Source organism: Phocoena phocoena, chromosome 13 (assembly GCF_963924675.1).
Source record: "Phocoena phocoena chromosome 13, mPhoPho1.1, whole genome shotgun sequence".
Lineage (NCBI taxonomy): Eukaryota > Metazoa > Chordata > Mammalia > Artiodactyla > Phocoenidae > Phocoena > Phocoena phocoena.
The window spans coordinates 54,439,657-54,467,548 of NC_089231.1; the positions used below are offsets into that span (position 1 = coordinate 54,439,657).

The following is a 27,892-nucleotide window of genomic DNA, read 5'->3' on the forward strand; positions in this document are numbered from 1 at the left end:
ATACAGTCATTGTCTTTCTGTGAAAAAGGAAAAAGAAAACATTGGCGATGATGCACAGGCTTCAGAAGCAAAAATAGTTCAAATAACCTTCTCAAGTGTTATCACTGAACGCTGGTTAAAAACTCTCATAAACTTTATATGTGGACATCTATACTTAGTGTTAAACAGCTAACATTGGGAATGGCTGTCAATGGCCTTGATCCTTTTCCCTTGAGGGTTTCTACAGCATTAGGTACCCTCAGATACAACCAGTGTCTAGCTGCTTCTGGAAGATTTGCACGCACGGTGTCTGCTAAATTCATACGTACTCCTTCCCACCTCTTCTATACGCGCTGCTGCTGATACCCCATTACCACTCATTGCACGTGTGCTGTGTCTGATGATAATATGCGCTTCGTAATAGTTAGTTATATTTGTGAGTGGCGGCCCTACCCAGACTATGGGAGTGGATATTGTAGTTCTCAGAGAGGTAGAACGAGGAAAGCTTGAGGAACCATTGCCATTTTCCATCAAGCAGATACAGTAGACACAAGATCATGCCATTCACTTGAACATTTTAACTTTCCGTGTATATATTAGGTCCAGATTGTCAATTCTATAATATTTTTATAATTTACACAGTTTTTGCACATATGTAACCCAATAATCCTCAAAACAACCCAGTAAATGAAATGGAGCAGGTTCTTACTATACATTTAAAACTTTTGGTCTTCCTCGTGTGCCGAGATTCTGTAGATTGTGAATTCCTGTTTATGCCTTTCTTCTTTGATCATTTGTTCAAAAACTTGGCCATGCAAATGAGTCTTACACAAACACACAGCTGTGTGCATGCACACACACACACACACACACACAGATTGTCAAACCCCATCCATCTTTAGGAACTGTGGTGCATTATGTCTGGGAAGGGGCACCACTCAGGTGGTTCTCATATGTTGGCAAATTTAGGATCTATTGTCCTGGGTCAGTGCTTCTGAACTATGATTGCACATTAGTGAAATTTGAAAATTATGAGTATGTTCTGGCCCCAGGGAAAAAGTAAACAAATGAAGGTCCCTGGGGTGGGAACAGAGCATGAGTGTATTTTTACAGGTGATTCCAGGGTTACAGCCAAAGTTCGGTATCACTGGCCCAGAGGGGCCCCTCTCAAACTTGAATGTGCAAGAAACACCTGGGGATCTTGTTCAAATGCAGATTCTGACTCAGTAGGTCTGGAGTAGGGCCAGAGATTCTGCATTTTACATTTTTTACCAGCTTCCTGATGATGCTGGAGGACAGTGCTTTGAGAAGTTTTAACATAAAGAAGAAATGGCCACCAGTCCCAGTTGCTCAGTAGGTTCATTGCAAACTTCACCACAGAGAGGACCATTCATGCTTAAGGCTTGGACTTCAGTAGCATCTCCTGCCATTGAGCCACAGGGAGACTGTGTTATTCCTACTGGCACCATTATACTTGCAAATCCTCTGTCCAATCAGCTCCTCCTTTATCCCCCTGGCAAGTTTCTAGTTATCTTTGCTACTCTGCCCAGGTCACATATTCTCTGAAGATCCTTCCAGTTAGCTGCTCTATTTCCAGGACACCATGGACTCTCTACCTGCTTGTGTGCAACTTTAAAACAGGGATTTTGCCTAAATGACCTTTGTATTCCTAACATCTTCAATATTGCCTGGTAGATAATAATCATTCAATAAATGTGTGTTGTATGAATGAGCACAGCTCTTACAGCATGTAGCCAATTTTTAGCTCCTCTCAACAGATCTCCAAACTCTTTGAAAGTAAAGCTTATGTCTTTTAATATTTGTAGTCCCAGTGCCTGGTACAGGGTAGGCCGTTAATAAATATATGCTATATGTGATGAAAGAATTTATACCTTGGTACTTACAGAGAAAATCACCGTATTACAGAACCATTCAATAATTAATGCTGAGCAAGACTCTTAAATTATTTAGATAATATTAACTCATATTCATCATTCTCTGGGGGAAAACACTGATATTTGTATATATATGTGTATAATAGATACATATAAATGCACACATATATCAGAGCCTGATTAGTATCTTAAAAGATTTCTTAAGAATAAATTGTAAAATTTTGTTATTAGAGGGGTCAATACCCAGTGTCCTTGTCCTCCCCCAACCTAAACTTATGTATTTGGATCATCTCCTTCCCCGCCCACGCTAGATATTCATATAAGGTATCGCTGTGATTGTATCTGATGTAAGCACATGACATTGCTTTGGAGGAACTATGAAATTATTCATTTCGATTCCTTTCTAAGCCTTCTGTGTAATCATTTGTGCAGACTGCCGTGACACTGTTGGCAGGGCCGGTCAGACGTCAGCACCGGAAGCCTCCTGAAGAGGCCTATTGACAGTTCTTGAAGATTATTACACAGTTTTTGCTTCTATTTTTAATGCTTTGGTGAATAACAGGATTGGTTCTGCATTGTTTCCTGACACAGCCAACAGTAGAATATCAACCCCTTGTCTTCTTAACTCATTTGCAGCAGATTTCATTACAAGAAAGACTCAGTGATGAGCTTACTCAGGAGAAACTGCCCCACTGGTTGGACCTATTAATTGAGAGTGTGGGCAATGGAGTGAAAAATGGATGCTTTCAAACCTGCTTTTACCACTTCCTAATATAACATTGGACAAGTCACTTACTTGCTCTGAGCTTCTGTTTACTCACTTGCAAAGTGGAAATAAAAATAGTATACACTTCATGACATAATGAAGTTTGTAATTAATTCATGCCTAAGGCAATGACTGCCATATAAAAAGTACACATTAATACTATCTATTATTTTTTGTTTTATTATTTCTACTGTTTTATTTCTGAGCATTTCAAGGTTTACATGGTGAATTTTTTATCAGTAGCAAGGTAGAATAATGATTATCCTTAAATAGCTCATATGTTGTCAAGCAATTCATTAACCAGTGTATTAATGTTGATCATATGCCTTGATTGATTTCAGAAAAGAGAAAATCAAATTCAGGAAAAATGACCTAATCTATGATCCAGTTGATACCAAGTGACTAGGTTGACTCCCTTTTTTCCAGCAAGTTGCTTAGACTTTGGGTACTACGAGCTAGTCATGTGAGAGATGAAGCCTGTATCTCACCACAAAATGGGGTAAAACCATTCTGTTTGCTAACACTCAGAGAGGCAGTCAGTGATGGTGGGATGAGGAGGTGGGAAGTTCAAGAATGTTGTCATCAGGCTGGCCTGGGTTTGAATGTCAGTTCCATCACCTCACTGGCTGGTGGACTGAATTCCTTTGAAACAGAGGTTCCCAGACTTTGTCTTACGGTTCTTAAGATTCTCAGTGTTTCCTAAGGGACTATTACTTATCACTTTTTTTTTTTATTTCTCTGTAGATTGTTAAAGCAATTTCTCTCTGTAGATAATTAGGCAAAAGAGATAGAGGAGACTAAGTCAGGGTGTGAGATGGTTTGAGAGGAGAAAAGCAGGATTTAAGGGAGAGAATTCCAGATTGGACGATTACCTGTGGGGTTTGTTCTAGCACAATTGAAAAGTTAACCAAATGCATCTTGGAAATTGCCTTTTCTAGCCATACTTCTCCCTGATGCTGGGATAACTTACAAAACTCTTCTTGAAGCCTAGAGCCACACATTTCTCCATCTTCTAATAATTCTTAATTGGTATTTTCTCTAGGGTTTTTTTTTTTTTTTAAACTGGAAACAAGGTCTATTCCACTTGTCAGGGTTTTTATTTATTTGTTACCTTAGACTGATAAAGGCAACCTTGGAAGTCTTTTCTTTGTTCCTGGAGATATCCAATGTGAGTAGCCTTCACTAGCCCATTTCTACAGTAGTTCCAAGGTTTTTTAAAAATGGAAATTAAAATGTTTTACATTGAGACTATATTCTGGAAAGTAAATTGTTTGATGAGAGTGTGTTTCTTAAAGCAAACAGATGATAGAAGAATGCTAATTAGTGTCTATATTGTTCCATAGAACATGGTGTTCCATTCGCCTCTTGCAAATAAAAAACATAGGATAAAGTAAATGATCAGTTTCTTTTCTTTTCAAAATTGGATTTTGATGGCTTATTTGGGTCTCAATTTCCTTATGCCTCATTTTAGTTAACAGTAGCACTCTGGATCCTAGTAATATATTTTAACCAAAATTTGAATAAAATTGGAAAAGCCATACTGAACATGTTTGATCTCCTGATTTCTAAGGTCAATCAAAGCTGATTGTTTCAATTAGAAGTTGTATGCCCTTTATTTTTCAAGAGTTAGTGCAAGCTTGCTAGGACTTAGTTGGGATTAATTAAAAGTTGCATTTATTGGGCTTCCCTGGTGGCGCAGTGGTTGAGAGTCCACCTGCCGATGCAGGGGACACGGGTTCGTGCCCCGGTCCGGGCAGATCCCACATGCCGCGGAGTGGCTGGGCCCGTGAGCCATGGCCGCTGAGCCTGTGCATCCGGAGCCTGTGCTCCACAACGGGAGAGGCCACAACAGTGAGAGGCCCACGTACCGCAAAAAAAAAAAAAAAAAATAGTTGCATTTATTTGTTTTTTATTTCAGGGTTTCTCAGTGTATGGTCTGCTTTCTATTTCATTAATATTACTTGGGAATGTTTATTAAAACATTTCAGATTCCTGGGCTCCACTCAACACTTACTGATTCAGAATGTCTGGAGGCGGAGCCAAGGAATCCACATTTTTTAAAAAAGGCGTCCCATGTAACACTAAAATTTGATCAGTAACACTATAAATAACCAATGGAGGGACTTCCCTGGGAGTCCAGTGGTTAAGAATCCGCTTGACAATGCATGGGACGTGAGTTCGATCCCTGGTCCGGGAACTAAGATCCCACATGTCCTGGGGCAACTAAGCCCACGCACCACAACTACTGAGCTCGCGTGCCTCAACTAGAGCTCATGCGCTGCAAACTACAGAGCCCATGCACCCTGGACCCTTTGCACCACAACTAGAGAAGAGAAAACTCGCACACCACAACTAGGGAGAAGCCTGCGCACCACAACGAAGAGCCCACATGCCGCAACTAAGACCCGATGCAGGCAAAAATAAATAATAAAAAATTTTTAAATAAATCTTAAAAAAAAAAAAGAATCAGTGGAGAGGCCAGCAGCCATTAAATGAGATGTTTTAGAGAGAAGAAAGAAAGAAAAAGGGCAAGGAAAATTCAGGCTGGATTATCGGTGTATAAATGATGGAAAGTCAAATGCTATTTTCTTCCTTTTCATTTGAAAATCTTTTATTTTGTATGAACCACTGATATTCATTAAAATACATAAGAACGAGTCACTTCTTAATTCACGCTAAAGAGATGACTGCAGAAAAGGAGAATGTTTAAAGAGGATCAGTGGATGAAATGTACATATCCACAGGAGACAGCAAAACTGGCAGTAAGGTTGATATGAAAGACAGATTAAAGGAATGGGACAGAGTGTCATTTCCACTTCCTGTTATAGACTTAGTCCCTTGTCCATTAAAAAATCCTGAAGTCAAGGTTAGTTCCAGCTGATTTATCCCCATCTGTTTATATCGATTTGTTAAAATTGTATACTAAAATGAAACAAACACTCTGACAGGCATACAAACCTTAAATTTTATTCAGTTAATTGCAAATAGGACTATAGAATCTTCAACATTTGGATTGAAATGACCTCCTTCGTTTTGCGAAATAGTTCTTATCAAATAATCTCCTTTTGGGGAAGATTTCTTTCTATCTCAGTTTTCCTTTGCATTTAATTAAGAAGTTTGTCCGCATTCTCTAAATATTTTTCTCCTAAGAAAGGGAGAAAATAAAAGAATTACCCTTTCAATTTTTGATATACATAAATGGTAAAATATTTGATATAAAGCCAACTTGAGATGATAAATAATTAATGCAGTCTATTGGTAATTGGCAATGTGAGATGGGAACCACGTAAATGAAATGTATCTCTTTGCTATCATTTGCCCAATGTAATGTATTTTACAGACACTAATGATACACAAACAGTAAAGTTTAATGATATTTTGAATGCCGATTATACCTAAAAGGTGCTTCAAATCATACAAATATTCCAGAAGTGATCACACAGTGAGATATTTGTTGAAATAAACATTACAGGAAGGCTTAAGGTCAATTTAATTAAATATATATGGAAATCTTTTAGTAGTTGATGTATCTAGCCATTGCTCAGTCATTTACGTCTGTTTACTTCTCAAATAATCAGTTCTAGAAAAATAGTAAAATACAGTGTGTCACCAATTAGTGCAACTGTTCCTCAGTTAATTAACCTTTGATTCAATCAAAGGACACACTGGCAAGTTTCCATTTATTTGGGGAGTGTTGCTATTTCCCAGTAACTCTGTTAGGACTTAGAACCTTCTAAGCAGGTGCTTAGACAAGGTATATCAGAGAGAACTCAGCTTATCAGAGTAAAAGTAGATAATGGATTAATTAATGAAATTAATGACACTTGAAAAAATGTCACTTTTCCCCTAAACACTTAATTGTACTTAGAGTGCTCTTACACTGTATTGAACATTTAGGAAGAGTTTTTGTTACCACTCAAATTCCTGCTGTTGTTTCATGGAAAAATAGTGACTAGATAAGATAGAATACATTTTAGAAAAGGACAGTTGATTATGCCTTCTCCATAAGTAGAATATTTTAATTTATTCATCTGGTTTGTGGTAAGTCATAACCTTATGAAGTAAAGATTGTTAGATCTCAGCATAGCAAGAAAATATCCATTTTTTATTGGTAAAACTGAATGACGCTGCTTCACTGAAAGGATCTGAGCAGGTTGCTTGTAATACTCAGGGTATTATCATCCAGCTGCAGTTACAGTGACAATCTGAACAGGAAGTGGGATTTCAAAAGCCTTTCACCAGATGGGAGATTTTATTTATTCCTGGCAACCAGATGCCACCAACTTCTCTTTCTGATGAGACTATTTACTTATTTTACAGGGAGAGGTGGTAGTTGTTCCAGGACATGTTTATTGAGAATTTCAACTCCCTGTTGAACAGCTAATTAACACAAAAGCAACTGTGTGTGTGTGTGTGTGTGTGTGTGTGTGTGATTTAAGAGAATTATTCAGTGGACTCTTCTTTCCCTGTTTCATTAGCAAACTGCCCTGACTTTGGTTCTCGAGTGTTGGTGGTGAAAGTGCAGAGATGAAGAGGCAGCACCTTAACTGGTCTTACCTACTTGACTCTGGAGCCAACTTAGGGCTCAGAATATGACCCCAGCATAGGGTATAGCTAAAAGGGGGCCATTCAGTCCACAGCAGCCCCAATCCTAGGATCCCACAAGCCTTGGTATAAAGTCCTTATCAGAAGTACTGGAATTCAGTTAAATTGTAGGATCGACAACAGGATCAGTCCGAGAGCTATCTGTCCTGGAGTGGGCTGGGGTGTCGGAGGCTTCCAGTGTTCTCTCAGAGGACAAGTCTCTGAGTATATTTCACTTCTTTCCTGTCTGGCCTGACTCCACATATTATAGCTTATATAAGGTTCTTCTGCCGTCAATCTCTTGGTCAGTGAAGCATTTATTGGGTATTTATGTCTGACCACCTTCTTTATATATGGCTATTTTGCTCACCATCCTCCCTTAAACCAGTCTTATTTGTTAAACAGGATTGGGATAACTGAGTTCACTGTTACTTCATAATTGCTGTCATTGTAGTTCTTATTTTCACATTATTTTCATATTGGTTTGGGTTTCTCACTGATCATTTAAAAGTAATTAAGCTAGTCTACTACATTATGCACAATCTATGATGCCTAAGGTTTTTGCGAATTAGTCTGTTTGTATACAAAATAACACCAAGCTGAAACTAATTTATCTACCATGGTTCTTCAGGGGATCAATGATCACTTTTAACACAGTTGGAACCAAGCTGCTCAAGAGAATGACACAGAAGGCATCTAATTTGCACTTGCTTAATGTTGATGGAACTGCAGAGGATCCTGGTGTCCTCTTCTATGTGGTCGTCTTGAATGCGGTCATCTGGATGCTTGGCCGCATTGATTATGTGCACTTGTGGGTCTTCTTTGATTACAATCATGTTGTCAAGATTCAATTATGTTTCAATGGTAAAACAAGAAATCGCAATTATAACCCGAATTATTTTAGAGCTGGAGTTTGCAACCACTTGAGCAAATTTCTGCTCCTATTATGTTGTGGACAAAAGTTTATACCATAAGCTGTAATTGAACTTCTAATTATATATGGAAAAGCAAATGATGACCCTGATATTGGATTCTTACAGACACTCAGGATTTCAGACTGAAGAACTTTAGGTGGTCAGGAAATACTCTCCAGGGGGTTGATATGTGAGCTGAGGTCTGAACAACAAGAATAAAGCAGCCCTGTCAGAATTTGGGATAGAATATTCCTGGCAGAGGGACAGCAAGGGAAACATCCTAAGGCTAAAATGAACATAGTTTTAAGAAACAGAAAGGAGTCCAGGTGTGGCCAGAGCCTAGTGAGCACAGATGAGGGGGATGTAAGATGAGAATGGTGAGACTAAGTGGACAAGACTAAGCACAGTGGAACCAACAAAGGGTTTTGTTAGAGAAGGAGCGATATGATTCTGCCTGCATTTTGAAAGGATGACTTTGGCTACTGTGTGAAGAATGGACCATGAGGACCAGAAATAGAAGCAGGAAGACAAGAAGGGAAGTTGTGCAGGAAGAAGATGATGACATCTGGACTAGAGTGATAGCAGTAGATATGGACAAAGATGGGGAGAGTCTAGATAAATATGAGAGATGAAGTTGACAGTACTTGGTTGTGATGAGTAAGGACAATAATAGTTTGAAAGATGACTCCTGGAGGTTTGGCTTAAATAACAGTCTGGGTGGACAGTGTGGCCATTTACAGAAATAGGGAGGATTAACAAAGAGGCAGATTTATGTCTTTTTTTGAACATGTGAATTTTGAGAAGCCTGTCAGCTGCAGATATCAGGTCAGCAATAAATAATTAAGACCATCACTTCATGGGGAGGTCTGCGCTAGACCTAACAAAGTTTTAACTATCAGCACGTAGATAGCATTTAAAGCCACAGCAAGAAGTGAAATTAAAATTTAAAAGATAAATTGAAGGAGACATTGAAAACAAATGAGGCACTGGATAACTCCTGAGAGATTCCAATGCTTAGAGTTCTGGTAGGAGGAGTGGAGCAAGTAAGAGAAAGGTAAAAAGTGAAAAGTGGGGCTTCCCTGGTGGTGCAGTGGTCGAGAGTCCGCCTGCCGATGCAGGGGGCACGGGTTTGTGCCCCGGTCCGGGAGGATCCCACGTGCCGCGGAGCGGCTGGGCCCGTGAGCCATGGCTGCTGAGCCTGCGCGTCTGGAGCCTGTGCTCCGCAACGGGGGGGGGAGTGGGGGGGGGGGCACAACAGTGAGAGGCCTGCATACCGCAAAAAAAAAAGTGAAAAGTGGCCAGGTGAAAAGTGAGAAAGTTTCACAGAATGCGAGAGATAAGAGGGAAGTATGGGAGAGCGGACAAGAGTGTTTAACAAGATGAGTACTAGAAAGCCTCCATCTGAATTAACAATAGGGTAGTGGATGTGATGTTGGCCGGAACATCTTTGATTGATGGGGATTAAATTCCAATCGGAGTGTGTAGGAGAGTGATTGGGAGGTGAGGCAGTAGAAAAAGAGTTTTTTAAAAAAAACTGCATCCAAAACTTCAGGAAGGGAAGTAGATTAATGGTGGAGTAGCTAGAAAAAGATATGGAGGCAAGTAAGCTATATTTAAATGTGAAAAATTATGCAGTGGATTTCTACTCTCATTGCAATGATCCAGTTGAAACAGTAGTAATGCAGGAGAAGAGATAACCAAGGAAGTAGAGCCCTGGAAAGGTGAGATAAGGATGATAAGGGGAACAGAGGAAGGCATGAACATTTGCAGGGTATTTCTCCTTTGAAAGAGGAGGAAGGAGAAGATGGGGACAGATTCAGGTTAGGTTTATAGATTTGACCATGAAAATTTGTAGCACATTAGTTTGTGAGGACTAATATTTCAGTGGAATATGATATTAGTGGAATAGTAACTAAAAGTGGAAAGGAGATTAATGAAGGCAGGAGATTAGAAACGATAGAAGAGACGTGAAATCTTTCTTGCTGAGAGTAGGAAAGTACTCGTACTTTAAAAGAAAAAAAACAGCACAGGGTTTCTAGGAAGTACTGAGAACCCCTTTGAAGATCAAGAATTTGTAGTGATACCAAACTGGCCAGTTATAAGGTTTTGTTCTTGCAAAACTTAATTGCATGAATGTAGACACAAAAAAAGATAAACCTTTGGATCTCAGCCTGTGGATTTTCTGGGTGAGTGTAATGGGAGCATAAAGCGTTTGCTGGTTGATGCAAAGGAGTGATTACCTTGATGGATCTTTAAATTAAAGCTGGATCAAGAGGATGTAAAGTCTAGAGTAAGTGGTAGAGCCAATGGATTGAGGGTCTAAAAGAGGTGAAAGTCTTGTTTCTATAAGACTACTTGACAAAACCAGCAGTAGCAATAGGACTTTGTATTTTGAGGTAAGATGGTTTCTGGTGAGAGCTAGATCTAGAATGTAACCACCAGAGAATATGGCTGATGTGCCGTGAAACTGAATTTAGGAAACTTATTAATTCATTCAACAAATATGTTTTCAGTGCTTCCTATGTGCCATGCACTGTTTTAAGGCACAAGTTTACAGCAGTGACCAAAACAGCCAAAAACTCCCTGTGCCAAAATGTTTTACAAGCTAGTGGGTAAGAGAGATGACAAATCGAGACATATCATAAAGTGTCAGGTGTGGTGAATGGCAAGGGTGGAGGAAGAACAAGGTGGCCAGAGGCCTGGCCAGGGAGAAGTCCTCTTCAGTCATGATAAAGTGTTGGAATTTTCTCTGTAGTGTGATGGGATAGCACTGGAGGATTTTGAGGTGTGCGTGTTTGGGGCGGGAGTGGAGAGAACATAATCAAATTTACATTTGTAAATGGATCTCTAGGGCTACCATCTGGGGAATAGACCTCTTGTGGGCAAGAGAAGAGACCGGCTAAAAAGCTCTGCCCTGATCCAGGCAAGAGAGAAAGGTTCTTCCTATATGAGGGGTGCTGTGGTGGAGGTGAGCAAAAGGGGTTGAATTCAGGGTATATTTTGAAGGTGGAATGTCAAATTCTCAGGTTCTAGAGCAAAAATCTTTGAGAGGTGGCTCCTTGTGATTTGCTCAGCTCATTCAACCCCAAGAGACCACATTTGCACAAAAGCCTGGCATGGTCAAAATTCAAATTTGGCAATTCTCTTCACACGATTGCACTTAGTCATTACAAGAGATTTATGAGGTAGGTTTCATTAACCACCTTGCAAATTACTGTACATCGTGGATGTTGTAGATTTTATAGGAGGTATTCAATTTATAGATACCAAGAGAGTACTGTATTTATTTTCTATTACTTATCTCTATTTGATTTATTAGCAGCCCAGAGTTGAATTCTGTTTTGAGAAATTCACAAAAGAGAATACACATTTTTGGTTAAAATTCGTAACAGTTTGTAGTTTTGTTCCATGAGAAATTCAAGAGATAAATATGACTTATTTAAAACCTCACAAAATGTTTTCTACCCATGGAAAGGCGCCACTTTTGTTCCACAGGTCAGTGTTTTCCTGTGTCCCCAGTTCTTGATCTTGTACCCAGATTGTAAGACCTGTCAAAAATAGAATAGTTGTAGTTGAGCCAAGTAGTCTTGTTTTGAAATTACTTTTGAAATATTCTTCTGCATTTAACACATGCAATTTTGGCACAAAGCAGTCACTGTTATTAGCTCTCATCCCTGTTTCCCCAAGCACTAGCCTCTCTTCTGGCTGAGCCACAGGAGCAATTAAAAGCATCCTGAGAGATTAATCAAAATGATGTTGGAAGAAGATCAAGGGCTCAAGGAGCTGAGAAGTCAGGGTATTAGAGCTGTTCTTATAAATATTAAAGTTACTTAAAATACTGTCAGGAAAGGTGTGAGGAGATTGTGACCCAGGTCTTGAAGAATCAATAAAGGAAGGGAATTGACAAGGAGGTCAGTAGAAGCCAGTGATGTTGAGAGCAAAGTGCTAAATGCTAATGGCATGGATAGACCTCCTAGTAAGAAGGGCTCTTAGAAGAGCAAGGGGAGGAGGCAATGGTATGGTAGTGTCTGGACAGGAGGAAGCTGGTCACCCACTATCCAGGTGTGAGCTTAAAGAATATGTGAAAATAGATACCTCTACCTGATAGCAAGTATTCCTGGGAGATGGCCAGCATTCAGTTAGAGTAAGGAGGTGGAGGGACCTTTGAGAAAAAATACTGAGAAAATAGGAGAGTGTGCTGGTCATGGAGTAGGAATTCAGAGGACACAGTGCAAATTGTTATTACCCTTATCTACAGTGTTCAGCTAAACTGAAACTCAGAAAGGCTCATTTATCCAGTCACAGGGCTTCTAAGTGGCAGTGGAATTTGGCTCCTTATACAATTTTATGACTCCAAAACCTATGTTCTTTATAGGGTATATGAAGCTAATTCAATATACTGTCAGAGAAATGTTATTATTTACCATGTTTTAGCCAGCAAAGCATTGCAACACAGACACGTAACAATGCTTTTGATGGTAATAGAGAGATAAATTCTCTACCGCACTTATGAGAGGTCTCAGTGTTCTGAAAGATATGTTGATCACCTCTAAGAAGTTTGTTCAAGTGCTGATCAGGGTGAGCTCTGGACTTGATAGCCTCTAATGCCTGCTTTAGAACAGACCTGGAAAACAAGCAAGAAAAAATGAATTTGGTTGTTGAATAATGTTTGGCCAATTCACAGTGTGATTAAGGGCCAACTATGCACCCAGCTCTGAAAATATGCTCTGCAGAGCCATGAAAAATAGAGCTTCCTATCATTTATGTCTTTCCTGTATCAATTTTCATTTTTCAGTTTTGCTCTTCTTATTCAACCATCCAAGTATTTAAATGTTAATTTTTACCATAACATAAAATAAAAATTTTCCTTTTAAAAAATGTTATCTGGTCAAAGGATGGTTGATAGAGTGGGTAGGGTTCCCTTAGCAACTACCACATACAACAATAAGTAGAAATCTCTATGCATTTTGGGGGCAAAGGTTTTCTATGGTTCAGAATATAAATTATTTTTGAAAACACACCTGTGACCTCTTTCTCCAACTATTTGAAAAAAAGAAATAATTTATATAGTAGTTCTTATTTTAATAACTTTTTATTCCCCAACTAGTAGAACAGAGAAAGCTAAAACCTAAGTGCCTGGAGGGAGGAATAAAGATAAAGTCATGATTTACTCCAGAGGGTCCCAGAACAGCTTGAAATTTGGATGCATCAGAGGCGTGTGAGGTGGGCTGAGTCTTGGACCTAAGACCCAAGTGGGGACTGATTGTCTACAGTGAAGGTGAAACCTTGGATCTCTTCCTCATCAAGCAAAGCGCCAAGAGACTCTCCTTTCCCCAACCCTAGCAGGTAGAAGATGTCTGTTCTCTGAAGAAATTAAACTCAAGGCTTGGAATGTGGTGGTGAGGCTTATTGAAGATGCAGGGAGTAAGTGAAAAGGTGCACGAGAATCACGAGACTGTTGGGCTCACTTGTCATCCCTGCTCCAAGAACAGAGGCCATCAAATATGTGCCCTTCCAGTCACCAAAGCAAGAAAATGAAGTATTATTTTTCTGGAGTGACTGCTCTAGAAAAAGACATTTCTCACTTTTGAGGTGGCGGACATTTGGGGTCACCTCAGGAAAGAGGTACCTCTGCTAGATCACGTTGCAGTGCTGTCTATCCACTTGCTAAAAAGTCGTGTCATGCACCTGAATCTCCTGCGTGACTGTTAGTGCCTCACTCAAATGGGAATTTAAAGGCTGGGGTCTCAGGATATTTCAAAAAACCTCCAAAATCAAGGTCAAAGCCTAAATTAACAGGAAGAAATGGAGATAACGCTATTTTAAATGATGTAATCAAGAGGTTCCATAATTGAAGGAGGGAAGTTTTCAAATTTAAATTTTGTTTGCCCAGATCAGTATGAAAGACATCCATCAAACCACCTCATCTTGAGATTTTACAATAAAGAAAAAAAGAGTAGATTAAAAAATCTCCCAGAAAGAAAAGATGGTACACAGTTAAACAAATGGGAGTAAGAATGACCAATAGCAACATACTGTATGTAAACATGAAAAAAAAGAAAATGCAAGCTTTCAAACCAGCCTCAGTGTCTGGCCCTGAGCCAAATTCTTAATCTCTCTGTGTTCATTTTTATTACCTGTAACCTGCAGATAATAATACTCCCTTCATGAGGTTGTTGAGAGAATTAAATGAGATAAAGCCCAGAGTGAGTTCTCAATACTAGCTGTTTTTATACTGATAATATGACTACCATACTTTACAACAAGCTCTTCTGACTAGGAAGAAATGTCTGGGAAACCATAGGTGCAGAACATCATCTTTTAAGTTATTATGAAATGAATAAGGACTTTCTAAGCATGGGATAATAATGGAGGAAAGATTGAAATGTTTAATTTAGATATTTGAATGTATAAAAATCAAAGCCACACATAATAATTGCAAATATTATCCTCAAAAGATAAATTGGCAAACTAAAATATAATTGCTGCAATCATGTGACAAAAGGTAATGTCATTAATATATAAGGAACAAATTTAGTCAATCAAAAATCTATATATTCTATATATAGGATTCTATCTATAAAGGATCTGAACAAATTATAGGGGAGATTTAAAAAATATGTGAAACCAATGATTAGCTATAAAAATAATCCAAATAAAAAAATAATGAGCCGAAAGTACGGAGAATAGTATAGAGATTCCTTAAAAAACTAAAAATAGAACTACCATACGACCCAGCAATCCCACTACTGGGCATATACCCTGAGAAAACCATAATTCAAGAAGACTCATGTACCACAATGTTCATTGCAACTCTATTTACAATAGCCAGGACATGGAAGCAACCTAAGTGTCCATCGACAGATGAATGGATAAAGAAGATGTGGCACATATATATACAATGGAATATTACTCAGCCATACAAAGAAACGAAATTGAGTTATTTGCAGTGAGGTGGATGGACCTAGAGACTGTCATACAGAGTGAAGTAAGTCAGAAAGAGAAAAACAAATACCGTATGCTAACACATATATATGTAATCTAAAAAAAACCAAAAAACAAAAAGGTCTGAAGAACCTAGGAGCAGGACAGGAATAAAGACGCAGATGTAGAGAATTGACTTGAGGACACAGGGAGGGGGCAGGGTAAGGATGAAGTAAGAGAGTAGCATGGACTTATATATATTAACAAATGTAAAATAGATAGCTAGCGGGAAGCAGCTGCATAGCACAGGGAGATCAGTTTGGTGCTTTGTGACCACGTAGAGGGGTGGGATAGGGAGGGTGAGAGGGAGACGCAAGAGGGAGGAGATATGGGGATATATGTATATGTATAGCTGATTTACTTTGTTACGAAGCAGAAAGTGACACACCATTGTAAAGCAGTTATACTCCAATGGAGTTGTTAAAAAAAAATAATAATGAGCTGATATTTTTGGTCTAGGAATTTGGCAAAAACAACATCAGCAACTTATTACTTTCCTAATTATATCTTCATTATACTTTATTTTATTATTTGCTTCATATGTCTCTTTGTTTTATACATACCATCCCAATTAGGCTCTAGGCGTTGTTAGAACAGAGACCTTGATTGTTTTGTTCGATGCATCTTTCTCAGTGTAGTGGAATCTGGAGTCGAACTGCCTGCCCCAGACTCAGTTCCCTCAGTCCTGTGACATGAATGGGAGTTCAGCCTGAGGGCTGATTTGCAACCCTGCCCAAGAAAGGCTAGGTAGCAGGCAGGGTAGTGAGGGGTCCAGTGCAAGGCAGAGGTTCCAGGCAACAGGAGTGATGGTGGCTGAGTGAGAGGCTGCAGTGAGTTGACCCCTAGTGCCAGGGGCAGGGAGGTGTGGCTACCACGCAGATGCTTCTCAGCAGGTAGAAGGCTATTTGGGGGACACAGACCACCCCAGAGGGTTAACACAGCCCAGCACATAGATGTACATTAGGTGCTTAGTAAGTATTTGGTGAGGAAATGCAATTGTAGGGCACAGAGCAGTCAATCAGTATTGTTTGTGTTTGGTCTTTAAAACATTTTGGAAATCTGTAAGTCTATATATCGAAAACCATTCATAACCTTTGGAACAACAATTTTTTCTTGTTTGAATCTATCCCAACAATATCATCAAACATTTATCTATAAGTGTGTTCACTTCAGGTTTTTAATAATAATCAAAATATAAAAATCACTTAAATGACTAACAACAGGGGAAAAATTAAAGAAATTATGTTAGGGTAGAATATTATGTAGCTGTTAAAATCAACAATTTCAAAAACTACTGAATGATTGGGAACGTACTAATGAGATTAAATGAAATTTGCAAAATGTGAAATTATACAGTGAGGCAAATGTTTAAAAACACAAGCATTTTAGTAAGGAATGGCACTAAATTTGTTAGTAGTAATTGTCGCTAGATGTTGGAATGATGGTTGATTTAATTTCTGTATTTTATAAAGCACTGTAAACGATTAAAAAAAAATTAGAGCCATACAGTAAGAAGTATTAACTCAGTAGGAGACAGATAAAGACAATAAGTTATAAACATGGTTTTCACTATGGATGGGTGAATAAACATGGTTTTCACCATGGATCCCCTCTGGGGATCTTTAGGTTTTAAATTGTTTATGTAACAAGCAAGGGACAAATGCTTTCCTAATAGAAATGGTAATGTGCCTGTCAGCAGCCCAGTGCTTGGGCACCTGCAGCTGTTCTCCTAGAAGAGGGAAGACTGGCTGGTTTCCACGCAGCTAAGCCAGCTCCTGGGACTGCTTGCAGACAGAGCAAAGCCCCCCTCTTTAATGGCACAAGGGTGGCCTCGAGCAGAGAGGGAGATCTGCCCACCATTCTTGTTCAATCAGAATGTAGCAGTGGCCAGCTCTCCAGCAGTCACCAGATTCTAGCAAGGAAGACAAGAAAGTGAAATTCAGAAGAAGCAAGGCTAGCATGAAGTCAGTTGCTAACTGTAGAATTCTATGGAGTTGCCATGAACAGTAAGACAGGCTCATGCACAGCACAGATGAGATAGTACAAGGTAATTCAAGGACAAAACTTTATATTCCAACCATTTAAAATTCCTGAAACCATCAGGCTAGGCGTTCTCTGGTTAATTCACTGTCTAGGCTCTTGAGTCCCCAAATGTCACTAAATAGTTACCAAAAATGTGGTGTTCAAATAAGTTTGGTAAACACTGGGCTTCAAAACTATTAACGCTTCTAGGAGCCCTTCATATGCTAGAGGGTCTTATAGATCCTTATAGAAGTCTTATAGAAGCCAAAGCTGGATCATAAAGAACAAGTAAACAAAATGTCGGAGAAGGTCATTCAAAGCAGAGGAACCAAACAAAATAGAGGTACCCAGCTGAGAAAAAACATGCCATAGTTATTCACTGATTCAACAAATATTTAATGGGAACCACTATGTGTCAGGCACTAAAAGAGTTACTGGGGAGATAGGGCTGAAGGAAACAAACATATCCCCCTAAAATCCAAATCCATGGGTACCAGACATTGAGCATGGAATTACAATGTGATAAATGACATAAAGGAGAATACTGTAGGAGACTTAATCTTGTGTAAATGGGGTGAGATATGACAAAAGCTTTTTTGATAAATTTTCTTAAGCAGATTTCTATGATAAATAGGAATTCATGAGGGGTGAGATGGGGAGTAAGGAGAAAAAAGTGGAGGGAAGTCAAAAATAGCTGTTTGACTAGAATAGCTCCCATGAAGAGTGGGGAGAACTGTACAACTCTGATGCAGTACAGAATATGGTACATTTGAGAAGCCTAAATAAGTAAAGTATGGCTTCAGAGTAGAGTGCAAATTAAGGTTAGAGAGGCAGGCAGGGGCCTGATTTTGCAAGGCTTTTTTGTTTGTTTGTTTTTCCCTAAAAACAATTAGATGACAAAAACAGAGTCTAGAATAGATGTACCCGTATATAAAATAAGTGTTATATATGAGATTCTAGAAATATATCTAGGTAGATAGTTAAATATAGGTAGATAGAAGATAGATAGGTAGTGACAGATAGATGACACTTACATAGGCACCTGGATAGATAGATAGACACCTAAAGACAGACCCTAGAGCATAGAAAAGAAAGTGGGCATGTCCACCTTTTTTGGGATGGGGGTTATGTCATTATGGATTCACATAAAAAACTTGCTGAGGATTTGAGTCTTGAAAGAGAAGGTATCTTCTAGGAGTCAAGCAGTTCATTCCTTACCATTTTAATTTGGCTATTCTCTACCACTCCTGGAGAAAAACTACTCCTTCTGCTAGTCTATCATCAGCTGCATGCCTCTTTGTAAGTTAATTTGATGCTCATTTGATATTCCTTTTCCCAAAACAATGACACAAAATAATGAGCCCATGTTCAGCAGGAGCTGTCAAATTAGCAATATCACAAAACAATAATCAGAGAAAATGGATTGTGGTGTTCATGCTCTAGTAATGACTATTGCTCTGTGGAGCTATTAGCAAAACCAAGGGATTGGATCAGTATGCAATTTTAATGAAGTCAAGAGTACACAAATGGAAAATTACGTGGACGGTGTTTTATTTCCTTTTTGCCCTTCTTTTTTACAACCACTAAACCCTTTACCACAGTGAGTGTTTGGAGTCAAGTCACAGAAATCATTAGCACTAGAATTTTTGGAAGGTGATATTTGCCAGTGATCCCACAGGACAGATCACCTACAGTTGTCACAGATCAGCACCCCTGGCTTATTTTAATTTTATTTTTAAATAAAAAAGGAACAACTTAGTTAACCAAAAGAAAAGGTAATACTTAATTTCCCAGGCATGAATTAGGAGCAATCCCAGCATTTGCTTTTAAGGGACATGTATAACCTCGCTTTTTTTCAGTTTCCTCACATGTAAAAAGGGCTGGATGAAGGATTAAAATATATGATTCTTTTATAGTGCTGTATTTTTAAAGCCTGCTATAAAATACAGATAAACTGATTCATTAAACCTAAGGGAATGCATGTTTATTACTCTTTCTTTCCTTTTTTAGTGTGAGGTCTTGCACATCAATCCTTGAAAACTTCCACTAAACAGAGCATCAACCTCTTTCCTCATTAAATAGAACTGGAACCAAAGTGCTTTCTAGGCATCAAACTGTCAATAACTATTTATTTGAAACTAACAAGTGGCAGGCACTTTTCCAGGTTCTGCAGATATTTCAGTAAATGAGACACACTGATTCTATCTCCATTATATGAGAAAACCAATGGGAAAACAAAACAAAAGAAACAAAGACATGAATTGATTCTTGAAAAAGGAAGGAAAAAGAAAGAGAATAATGGAAAAAAATAGAACATATAGAAAATAGCAAGGAAGGCTATATAATTGAGTCCAAATATACTAATAATCACAATAAATGTAAATGGACTAAATTGGTTAGTTGAAAGATTTTCAGATTGGATAAAAAGAAAATCCAGCAACATGACATTTAAAAAGGACATGACTGGTGGCGCAGTAGTTGAGAGTCCGCCTGCCGATGCAGGGGACACAGGTTCGTGCCCTGGTCTGGCAAAATCCCACATGCCGCGGAGCGGCTGGGCCCGTGAGCCATGGCCGCTGAGCCTGTGCGTCCAGAGCCTGTGCTCCGCAATGGGAGAGGCCACAATAGTGAGAGGCCTGCATACCGCAAAAAAAAAAAAAAAAGGACATGACTAAAATATAAGGATACAGAAAGGTTGAAATTAAAAGGACGAAAAAAGATTTTCCAGATAAATATAAAATCTTTAATAAAGTGTGAGTCACCATTTGCATCAAACCATATAGTCTGTGATAACAAAAAGCATCATTAAGGATAGAGAGGGAAACTATACAAGTAGTACTTTAGTTCAATAGGAAGATATAAAAATTCCAAATTAGTACACATAACAAAATCTCAAATTTTGCTAGGACAATTGGACAGCCACAGGCAAAAGAATGAACCCTTATCTAAGACTACAAACAAAAATTAAATAAGAAGGGATCAAAGACCTAAATGTAAGAGCAAAAACTATAAACCTCTTGGAAGAAAGCATAGGAGTAAATATTCATGATCTGAATTTGGCAAAAGATTCATACAAGTGATACCAAAAAGCATGAGTAACAGAAGAAAAAACAAGTTGGATTCAATCAAAATTTAAAGTTTTTATGCTTCAAAGCATTCCATCAAGAGAGTAAAATGACAACCCACAGAATTGGAAAAAATACTTGCAAATTATCTTAAGTAAGTGAGACAGGATGAGCACTAATGGGCAAGTGGAAGACTTGGCTTTGGATAGATGTCCCTACTAAAGTGCAGAAAGAGGATATGGATACAGATGTGGAGGTGGGAGTGTGTATTTCTTTTTTGATTGCTTCATTTTTCTTTACAAGGAAGTGTGTGTGTGAGTGTGTGTGTCTGTGTCTGTGTGTGTGCTGTTTTTATTAGGAAGCTAAAGATATTTAAGCCATATGTTGGTAAAACAAGACCATTCTCAGTCTGGATATGAGTGAGTATTAGAGAAGACTATCCTCAAAAAAGGTTGATTCTTGAATATAAAATACTTTTATTTGGGTAGTTAGGCTTGTTTCTAAGTGCTCTTTGGAATCTTTCTCACAGAGAAAGTTTTAAAGCTCAGTGCCACATGTGACTACATGGTACAGGGGTTAAGAGCAAAGAGTGAAGTCAGACTTATTTGAATTCGACAGTTTGCAACTCACTGGTTGAGAAAGAAATCTTTGGAATAGTGGAAGAGTCCAGTAACTTCACTTAGCTCATTTAAAAAGCACCTACCCTATAGGGCTGCTGGAAATATTAGATAAAGTATACATAAATACTCTAATAGACAATGTTCAATCAGGAAACAGAAGCCATACTATGTATGTACTATGTATGTAGGAGTTTAACATATATAATGGGGGTTAATGACTTGTGGAAATGCTGGGGAAGTAGTGGTCAGAGAAGCTGCTCCTGAAATTAGTAAAGTTGATACCAAATATCTCAGGTGTAAATGCCAAACTAGATGTTTCTCTCCATCTCACCAGGAAGCTGCTGTAATTCTTGAGATTCTCTGATATGATGTTACCAATTGTTTCAGTCTTCTGTGGCAAAGTGGGTGGGAAAAGCTACTATGGATTTCCTGTCCTTCTTCTTTATTTTAACTTTGCAGATCTCCTGGAAGTTCCTCTCACTGATAAACTCTAAGCCAAAACACTACAGGGAAGGAGATTCTGGGAAACATAATTCACAGTCTTAGAAGAGGTGGTGGTGGTGCTAGCCCAGTGCTTACTTAACATGGTAAATTATAAAATTTACAAAGAAACTGGATATAAAATAAATTGCTGAATATATAGTATCTCCCTTATAATTCCCATGTTTTGTCTGTTTCACAACTTCATTGTACACTCAATTTCAATTAGTGAAATTAAGAAAAAGGATTGTAATATATAGTCATGTCAAGTTTAAGAGTTGAGAGATTCCATTCAGACCATTAGCCTGTTTTTATGTGCCAGAGAAAATCACCTCTGATCATGATTACTATATGACGGTCTACTGCACACGTTAAAGGTTTGATTCTTAAAGTGTTTACTGTGCATCCAGTGTATAAGCATTGCATTATATGACTGGAGGAATACTGAGATAAATGTAAAACACAGTCCTTTCAAATGATGAAATCACCTAAAAAAGCTGGAATTACCTACGGTTAAACAAGACACTGAAGAACATCATCTAAGAGATTATTTTGAACAGTGTGGGGGGAAAATTGAAGTGATTGAAATCATGACTGATCGAGGCAGTGGCAAAAAGAGAGGCTTTGCTTTCGTAACCTTTGATGACCATGACTCTGTAGACAAGATTGTCATTCAGAAATACCACACTGTGAATAGCCACAACTGTGAAGTAAGGAAAGCCCTATCTAAGCAAGAGATGGCTAGTGCCTCATCCAGCCAAAGAGGTCAAAGTGGTTCTGGAAACTTTGGTGGTGGTCGTGGAGGTGGTTTTGGTGGGAATGGCAGCTTTGGTCGTGGAAGAAACTTTAGTGGTCGAGGTGGCTTTGGTGGTAGCCGCAGTGGTGGTGGATATGGTGGCAGTGGGGATGGCTATAATAGATTTGGTAATGACGGAAGCAATTTTGGAGGTGGTGGAAGCTACAATGATTCTGGCAGTTACAACAATCAATCTTCAAATTTTGGACCCATGAAAGGAGGAAGCTTTGGAGGCAGAAATTCTGGCCCCTATGGCGGTGGAGGCCAATACTTTGCCAAACCCCGAAACCAAGGTGGCTGTGGTGGTTCCAGTAGCAGCAGTAGCTATGGCAGTGGCAGAAGGTTTTGATTACTGCCAGGAAACAGAGCTTAGCGGGAGAAGAGAGCCAGAAAAGTGACAGGGAAGCTACAGGTTACAACAGATTTGTGAACTCAGCCAAGCACAGTGGTGGCAGGGCCTAGCTGCTACAAAGAAGACATGTTTTAGACAATACTCACGTGTATGGGCAAAAAAACCTCGAGGACTGTATTTGTGACTAATTGTATAACAGGTTATTTGTTTCTGTTCTGTGGAAAGTGTAAAGCATTCCAACAAAGGGTTTTAATGTAGATTCTTTTTTCTGCACCCATGCTGTTGATTGCTAAATGTAAGTCTGATCGTGACGCTGAATAAATGTGTCTTTTTAAAAAATGTGCTGTGTAAAGTTAGTCTACTCTGAAGCCATTTTGGTAAACTACCCCAACAGTGTGAAGTTAGTATTCCTTCAGGGTGATGCCAGGTTCCATTCAAAATTTATTTACAACCTGCTTTGGTGGAGAAGCTACTGTCTTCTGAAACCTTGGTGTAGTTGAACTGACAGTTACTGTGTTGTGACCTGGAGTTCACCGTGAAAAGGGTCACCCAAGCCAAGTCATGGAGTTTTTTGATTATTAATATATGATTGTTGGCACATCCTATGCAATATATCTAAATTGGATTATGGTACCAGATATAGATGGGAATGAAGCTTGTGTATCATCCATTATCGTGTGTAATAAATAAGCAATTTAATACCCTCTTAAAAAAAAAAACCCACAGTCCTTGCCATCAAGAAACTTGCAGACTTAACAGAGGGCAAATGGCTAAATGATAAGGACAAATTCAATTGCTAATTTCTGTTGGCATTCCAGTATCAATCTGTTTATTCTCATTTTCCTCTTGAGTCCTCTTAATTTATCTGTATTTTTAGTTTGGAGATCTTATAGTCAGGGTATAAAATGCCAAACATGCTTAGATGAATTCACATATGTGAAGTAAGCATTCCTGCCATATCGTGATGAGAACTTGAATGTTCCATAAAACTTCTATTTAAATAAAGATAACATTTTCTCCCTAAACTACCTCTAACAGTTATAAAAACTTTTGGCTCCTTTATTTCTAGAATATTGAGACTTGCTAAACAAATTCTTATTCACTCGAATATGGATTTTCCAGTCTGAGTGCTTTGATTTTTGCAGGCATTTGGTCTCTCAGCCTGGAATAAATTTCCCTCTTTTGTCTGCCAAGCAGGACCCTACCCATCTTTTGAGACTTATCTTGAGCATTGTCTTTTGTAAGGGAACCCACTTCATCTCTCCCAGCTAGAATTAGATGCTTCCTTTACTGGGTCAGAGTCTATTTCTATCACACTGTTACAGTTGTGCATACTTTTCAAACAGTGTGTTGTCACTGTTTAATCCACATCACCACCACTGCACACTGATCTCCTTAATCTATTGATGGGGTCTGATTCATCTTTGTGTCCTCCGTGCTTATTTCATTATAGTCCCTGTATTAGTTTCCTGTTGCTATAGAAGAAAATTACCTCAAGTTTAATGGCTCAAAACAACACAGACTGGGCTTCCCGGGTGGCGCAGTGATTGAGAGTCCGCCTGCCGATGCAGGGGACACGGGCTCGTGCCCCGGTCTGGGAAGATCCCACATGCCGCGGAGCGGCTGGGCCCGTGAGCCATGGCCGCTGAGCCTGCGCGTCCGGAGCCTGTGCTGTGCAAGGGGAAAGGCCACAACAGTGAGAGGCCCACGTACCACAAAAAAAAAAACCCCAAAAAAAACAAACAAAAAAAACCCACAGACTTATTATTTTATAGTTCTGGAAGTCAGAAGTTTGAAATGGATCTGACTAGGCTAAAAATCAGCAGTGCTGTGTTCCTTCTAAAGCCTCCAGGGGAGAATCTGTTTTCTTGCCTTTTCCAACTTCCACAGGCTGTGTCCATTCCTGCAGTCCTGGCTCTTTCTCCATCTTCAAAACCAGAGTAGCTCTTCAATCTCCCTCTACCTCTTACAAGGATCCTGGTGGTTACATTAATCCAGGATGATCTCCCAAATCAAAATCCTTAACTTAATCCTATCTGCCAGGTCTCTTTGCTATGTTCACAGGTTCTGAGGATTAGGATGTAGACATCTTTGGTTGTTGAGGGGGTACCTTGTGCTGCTTATCACAGTGTCCAAACAACATCTGCTCAATTAGCGAGGCATCCACATATCTGAGCGCCATCCATTCCCTGAATAATGATTTCTTTGCACTCCCTGGACCTCTTTCAGCTCTGTACAATCTTGTGGCATGGAGTACAGACCTTTGTATTTTTCTGTGTGTGTATGCTCTGTATTTTTTAAGATACATTCCTATAGGTGATGATTTCAATTATGCTTCCGATAGAAACAGTGCCATTTGACTCACCTAAGGAATAAAAATATTGTAAAGTTTAGATTTTTATTTTTTTATAAAACTATTAGGCTTTCTCAAATCCCATTTTTTACACAGCCCCTCTCCTGTAGTACAACGTGGAAATACTTTGTCTGACTTAGGAAGAGGGAGAGTGAAGAGGTACAGTTAATGTTTGGTGAGAAAGACAAAATATGCCATTATTGTCACATGAAATAGACTGAGATTTGCCTTTAGATCTTAAAATTAACAAATGAAAAAGGAAAGATAACAGTATAGTTTCCAAACTGGTTTGCCTTTATTCTGACGCTTTTTAAATCTTTTTTCCTCTCATCTACTTTGTCTTCCTTTTATTATTCTTTATTTCCTATTGGGTCATGTTTGATTTAGAATAACCCTATACAATGTTTCTTTTGAATTCTCTTATCCATTTTTAAAAATTTCATTTTGGGATTTGTGTTATTATTTATCCACTGTCTATTTTAATCTCTTCAGGAACCCAAATCAAAAATTCTCTTACCACCTTTATTTAAAATAAATTTGAAATCCACATTTTATTGCAAAGACATCCGTTGACTTTATGTTGCTGCCGTCAGTATTAATGCTGTCACTTGAAGTCTTATAAATTGTCGGCATAAGTGTCAAAGAAGATGCCAATAAAAAGGTGTCATTGATTTGCATTCAAATCACCTGAGAAATAGTGACAAGTTGGCATAGGAGAGAAAAGCATATGAATGCCATAAGGATATGTAAGTCTCATTGATGTCAGTTTAAAACCAATTCAAATTTTAGCAGAAATTATTATTTGAAGTCCCTGAATTTATATTTGGCAATTGCAAGAAAGCTTTGAGGTCATAGAAGGAACCCAAGGTAGGATAAAGAAACAAAAAATCACAGCAGAAAAAATAAGTAATTCTATGGCAGGTATCCTATTGATTTTCAATGATTCTGGGGGATTTATTCAACCTTCCTAACACTCTGATTCTCTACCTTCAACACTGTGGTGGGGATGACTAAGTAATTTAGGACACAGAAACAAGTGCCACGAACACAAAAATCACAACACAGAGTATAATGAATTACAAATCACTAATTTTGGTTGTTGGTAAAATAAGAAGCTAAAAATACCCCATATGGCCACTAATATTAAACATGATATTGGAAGAATTAGGCAATGCAACTAAAAGAAAGCAAATGGGCATAAACATTGGAAAAGAAGAGGTAAGATTATTTCTAGTTGCAAAATGTATGATTCTCTTTCAAGAAAACTCAAGACAGTCCATTGATATGTGCTCTGTTCTGAAATCTTCTCATTTTATCCCAACTCCCCAAATACTAACAAAAAGTTGACCATTTCCCAAGGAATTGTTTTATAAAAGCAAATTGGATTTATCATAATATTATATTTTGCTGAAAGAAGCTCATAGCTTTCATTTTTACAGTTTACCATTACACAGAACTTTTGAACATGAAAATATTACCCATCCAGGATTAGTATATTTGAAATTTTAGAGTTTGATATTTTGAAAAATATCAAAGTTAGCTTTAAAAAAGGTTGTAGAGTTGTCTGGATTTACATAAAATTATATAGAGTCTTATATAAAAATGATAAGAGGGAAATGTTTTTCAACCTGATTCTTAGACTAAGATACTCATAACATGTGTCATACCTGTAGCTTCACAGAGACTACCTGAGAGAGCCTTTTTACCTAGTCAACGTCTTGTTTTAAATCCACACTAGCAGTATGGACTTTGAATTTCTGCTCAGACCTATATACAAGGGAAAAGCATGTATAACATTCACCTTAATTTTTCCTGCCTTACATATAAATTCAAAATTATTGAGAGCAGAGATAGCATAATAGAATAATTTGAGAACTAGGTAGAGCTTAGTGAATTATTTTAAGAGTTACTTCTAATAAATCAACTGTAAATTCTTAAACTTATCCTAAATATACAAAATTAATGTCATCTTGTTATATATAGTAGACACATAACCAGGAAAATTCAGATGTAAATAAGCAAGTTCTTTGTTGGCTATTTATTACATGCAATATTGTCTTCTAGATGTTTTCTTCAGTTGCTGAATTTAGCTACTTGATTTTCAGTTATTATGACTTTTAAATGATTCAAATGAAATAAACTGAAACAAAATGATATATTCTTTTTATATTCAGTTCTGGACTGGTCTGAGCATATAAATATTTGTATAAAAATTAATTTAACAATAATTTAACAACTCTGTTCAGCTTTGCAACCTCTATCTGACTTTACTATCATTTAAAATAATTTTATTTACATGTCTTATTAATATACCATCGCATAAATTGAAATTTTAAAATGTTACTAAAGGGCTTCCCTGGCGGTGCAGTGGTTAAGAATCCACCTGCCAATACAGGGGACGCGGGTGCGAGCCCTGGTCTGGAAAGATCCCACATGCCGCGGAGCAACTAAGCCCATGCACCACAGCTACTGAGCTTGCGCTCTAGAGCCCGCGAACCACAACTACTGAAGCCCACACACCTAGAGCCCGTGCTACACAACAGGAGAAGCCACCACAATGAGAAGCCCGCGGGCCGCAGCGAAGAGTAGCCCCTGCTTATTGCAACTGGAGAAAGCCCACGCAGCAATGAAGACCCAATGCAGCCAAAAATAAATAAAATAAATTTATTAAAAAAAAAAAAACCCTTATTTTAAAAAAAGTTACTAAAGCCTTAACAATTAAAATTATAGATATTTTCTTTACCTTATTGTACATTATTTGAAATATATTAGTGTCATATTTTAACAATGGAGCACTTTCATTATTTGTGATGTTAGAAAAAGATCACTGCTATCAATTTAATTCCACACTTAAAATACTATAGTAACAACCCAGAAATGTTTTTTTCCCCCTCTTTTTCCCAGTTTTTGATAATTCCCTCAATTACTTGCTCTAGAAACTTTCTGGAAACTGCCATGTAATTTGATGTCATTAAAATATAAAGGTTAATTTGCTCAATTGCTAAGACTTTAATTACAACACATCAGTTATTTAGACTGTTTGACATTTCCTGTAAATTCCTTTAATTAGGAAACCCTTAGA

The 27,892-nt window shown here is 38.2% G+C and overlaps 1 protein-coding gene across 1 annotated transcript; it reads left to right on the forward strand.

Annotated features, from left to right (window-relative positions):
* The first annotated feature begins 7,862 nt into the window (after positions 1-7,862).
* Positions 7,863-22,454, forward strand: LOC136132568 (heterogeneous nuclear ribonucleoprotein A1-like). Its single transcript, XM_065889465.1, has 2 exons — positions 7,863-8,088; positions 21,802-22,454. Exons 1-2 carry the CDS (start codon positions 7,863-7,865, stop codon positions 22,452-22,454), a joined length of 879 nt encoding a protein of 292 aa, XP_065745537.1.
* Positions 22,455-27,892: the final 5,438 nt, after the last annotated feature.

What these genes read in the sequence shown, in the direction of transcription:
- LOC136132568 (XM_065889465.1), top strand. Translation starts at nt 7,863, where the DNA reads ATGATCACTTTTAACACAGTTGGAACCAAGCTGCTCAAGAGAATGACA. An exon ending in GATTCAATTATGTTTCAATG is followed by an intron (nt 8,089 to 21,801) that starts GTAAAACAAGAA and finishes GAAATCACCTAA; the next exon opens with AAAAGCTGGAATTACCTACG.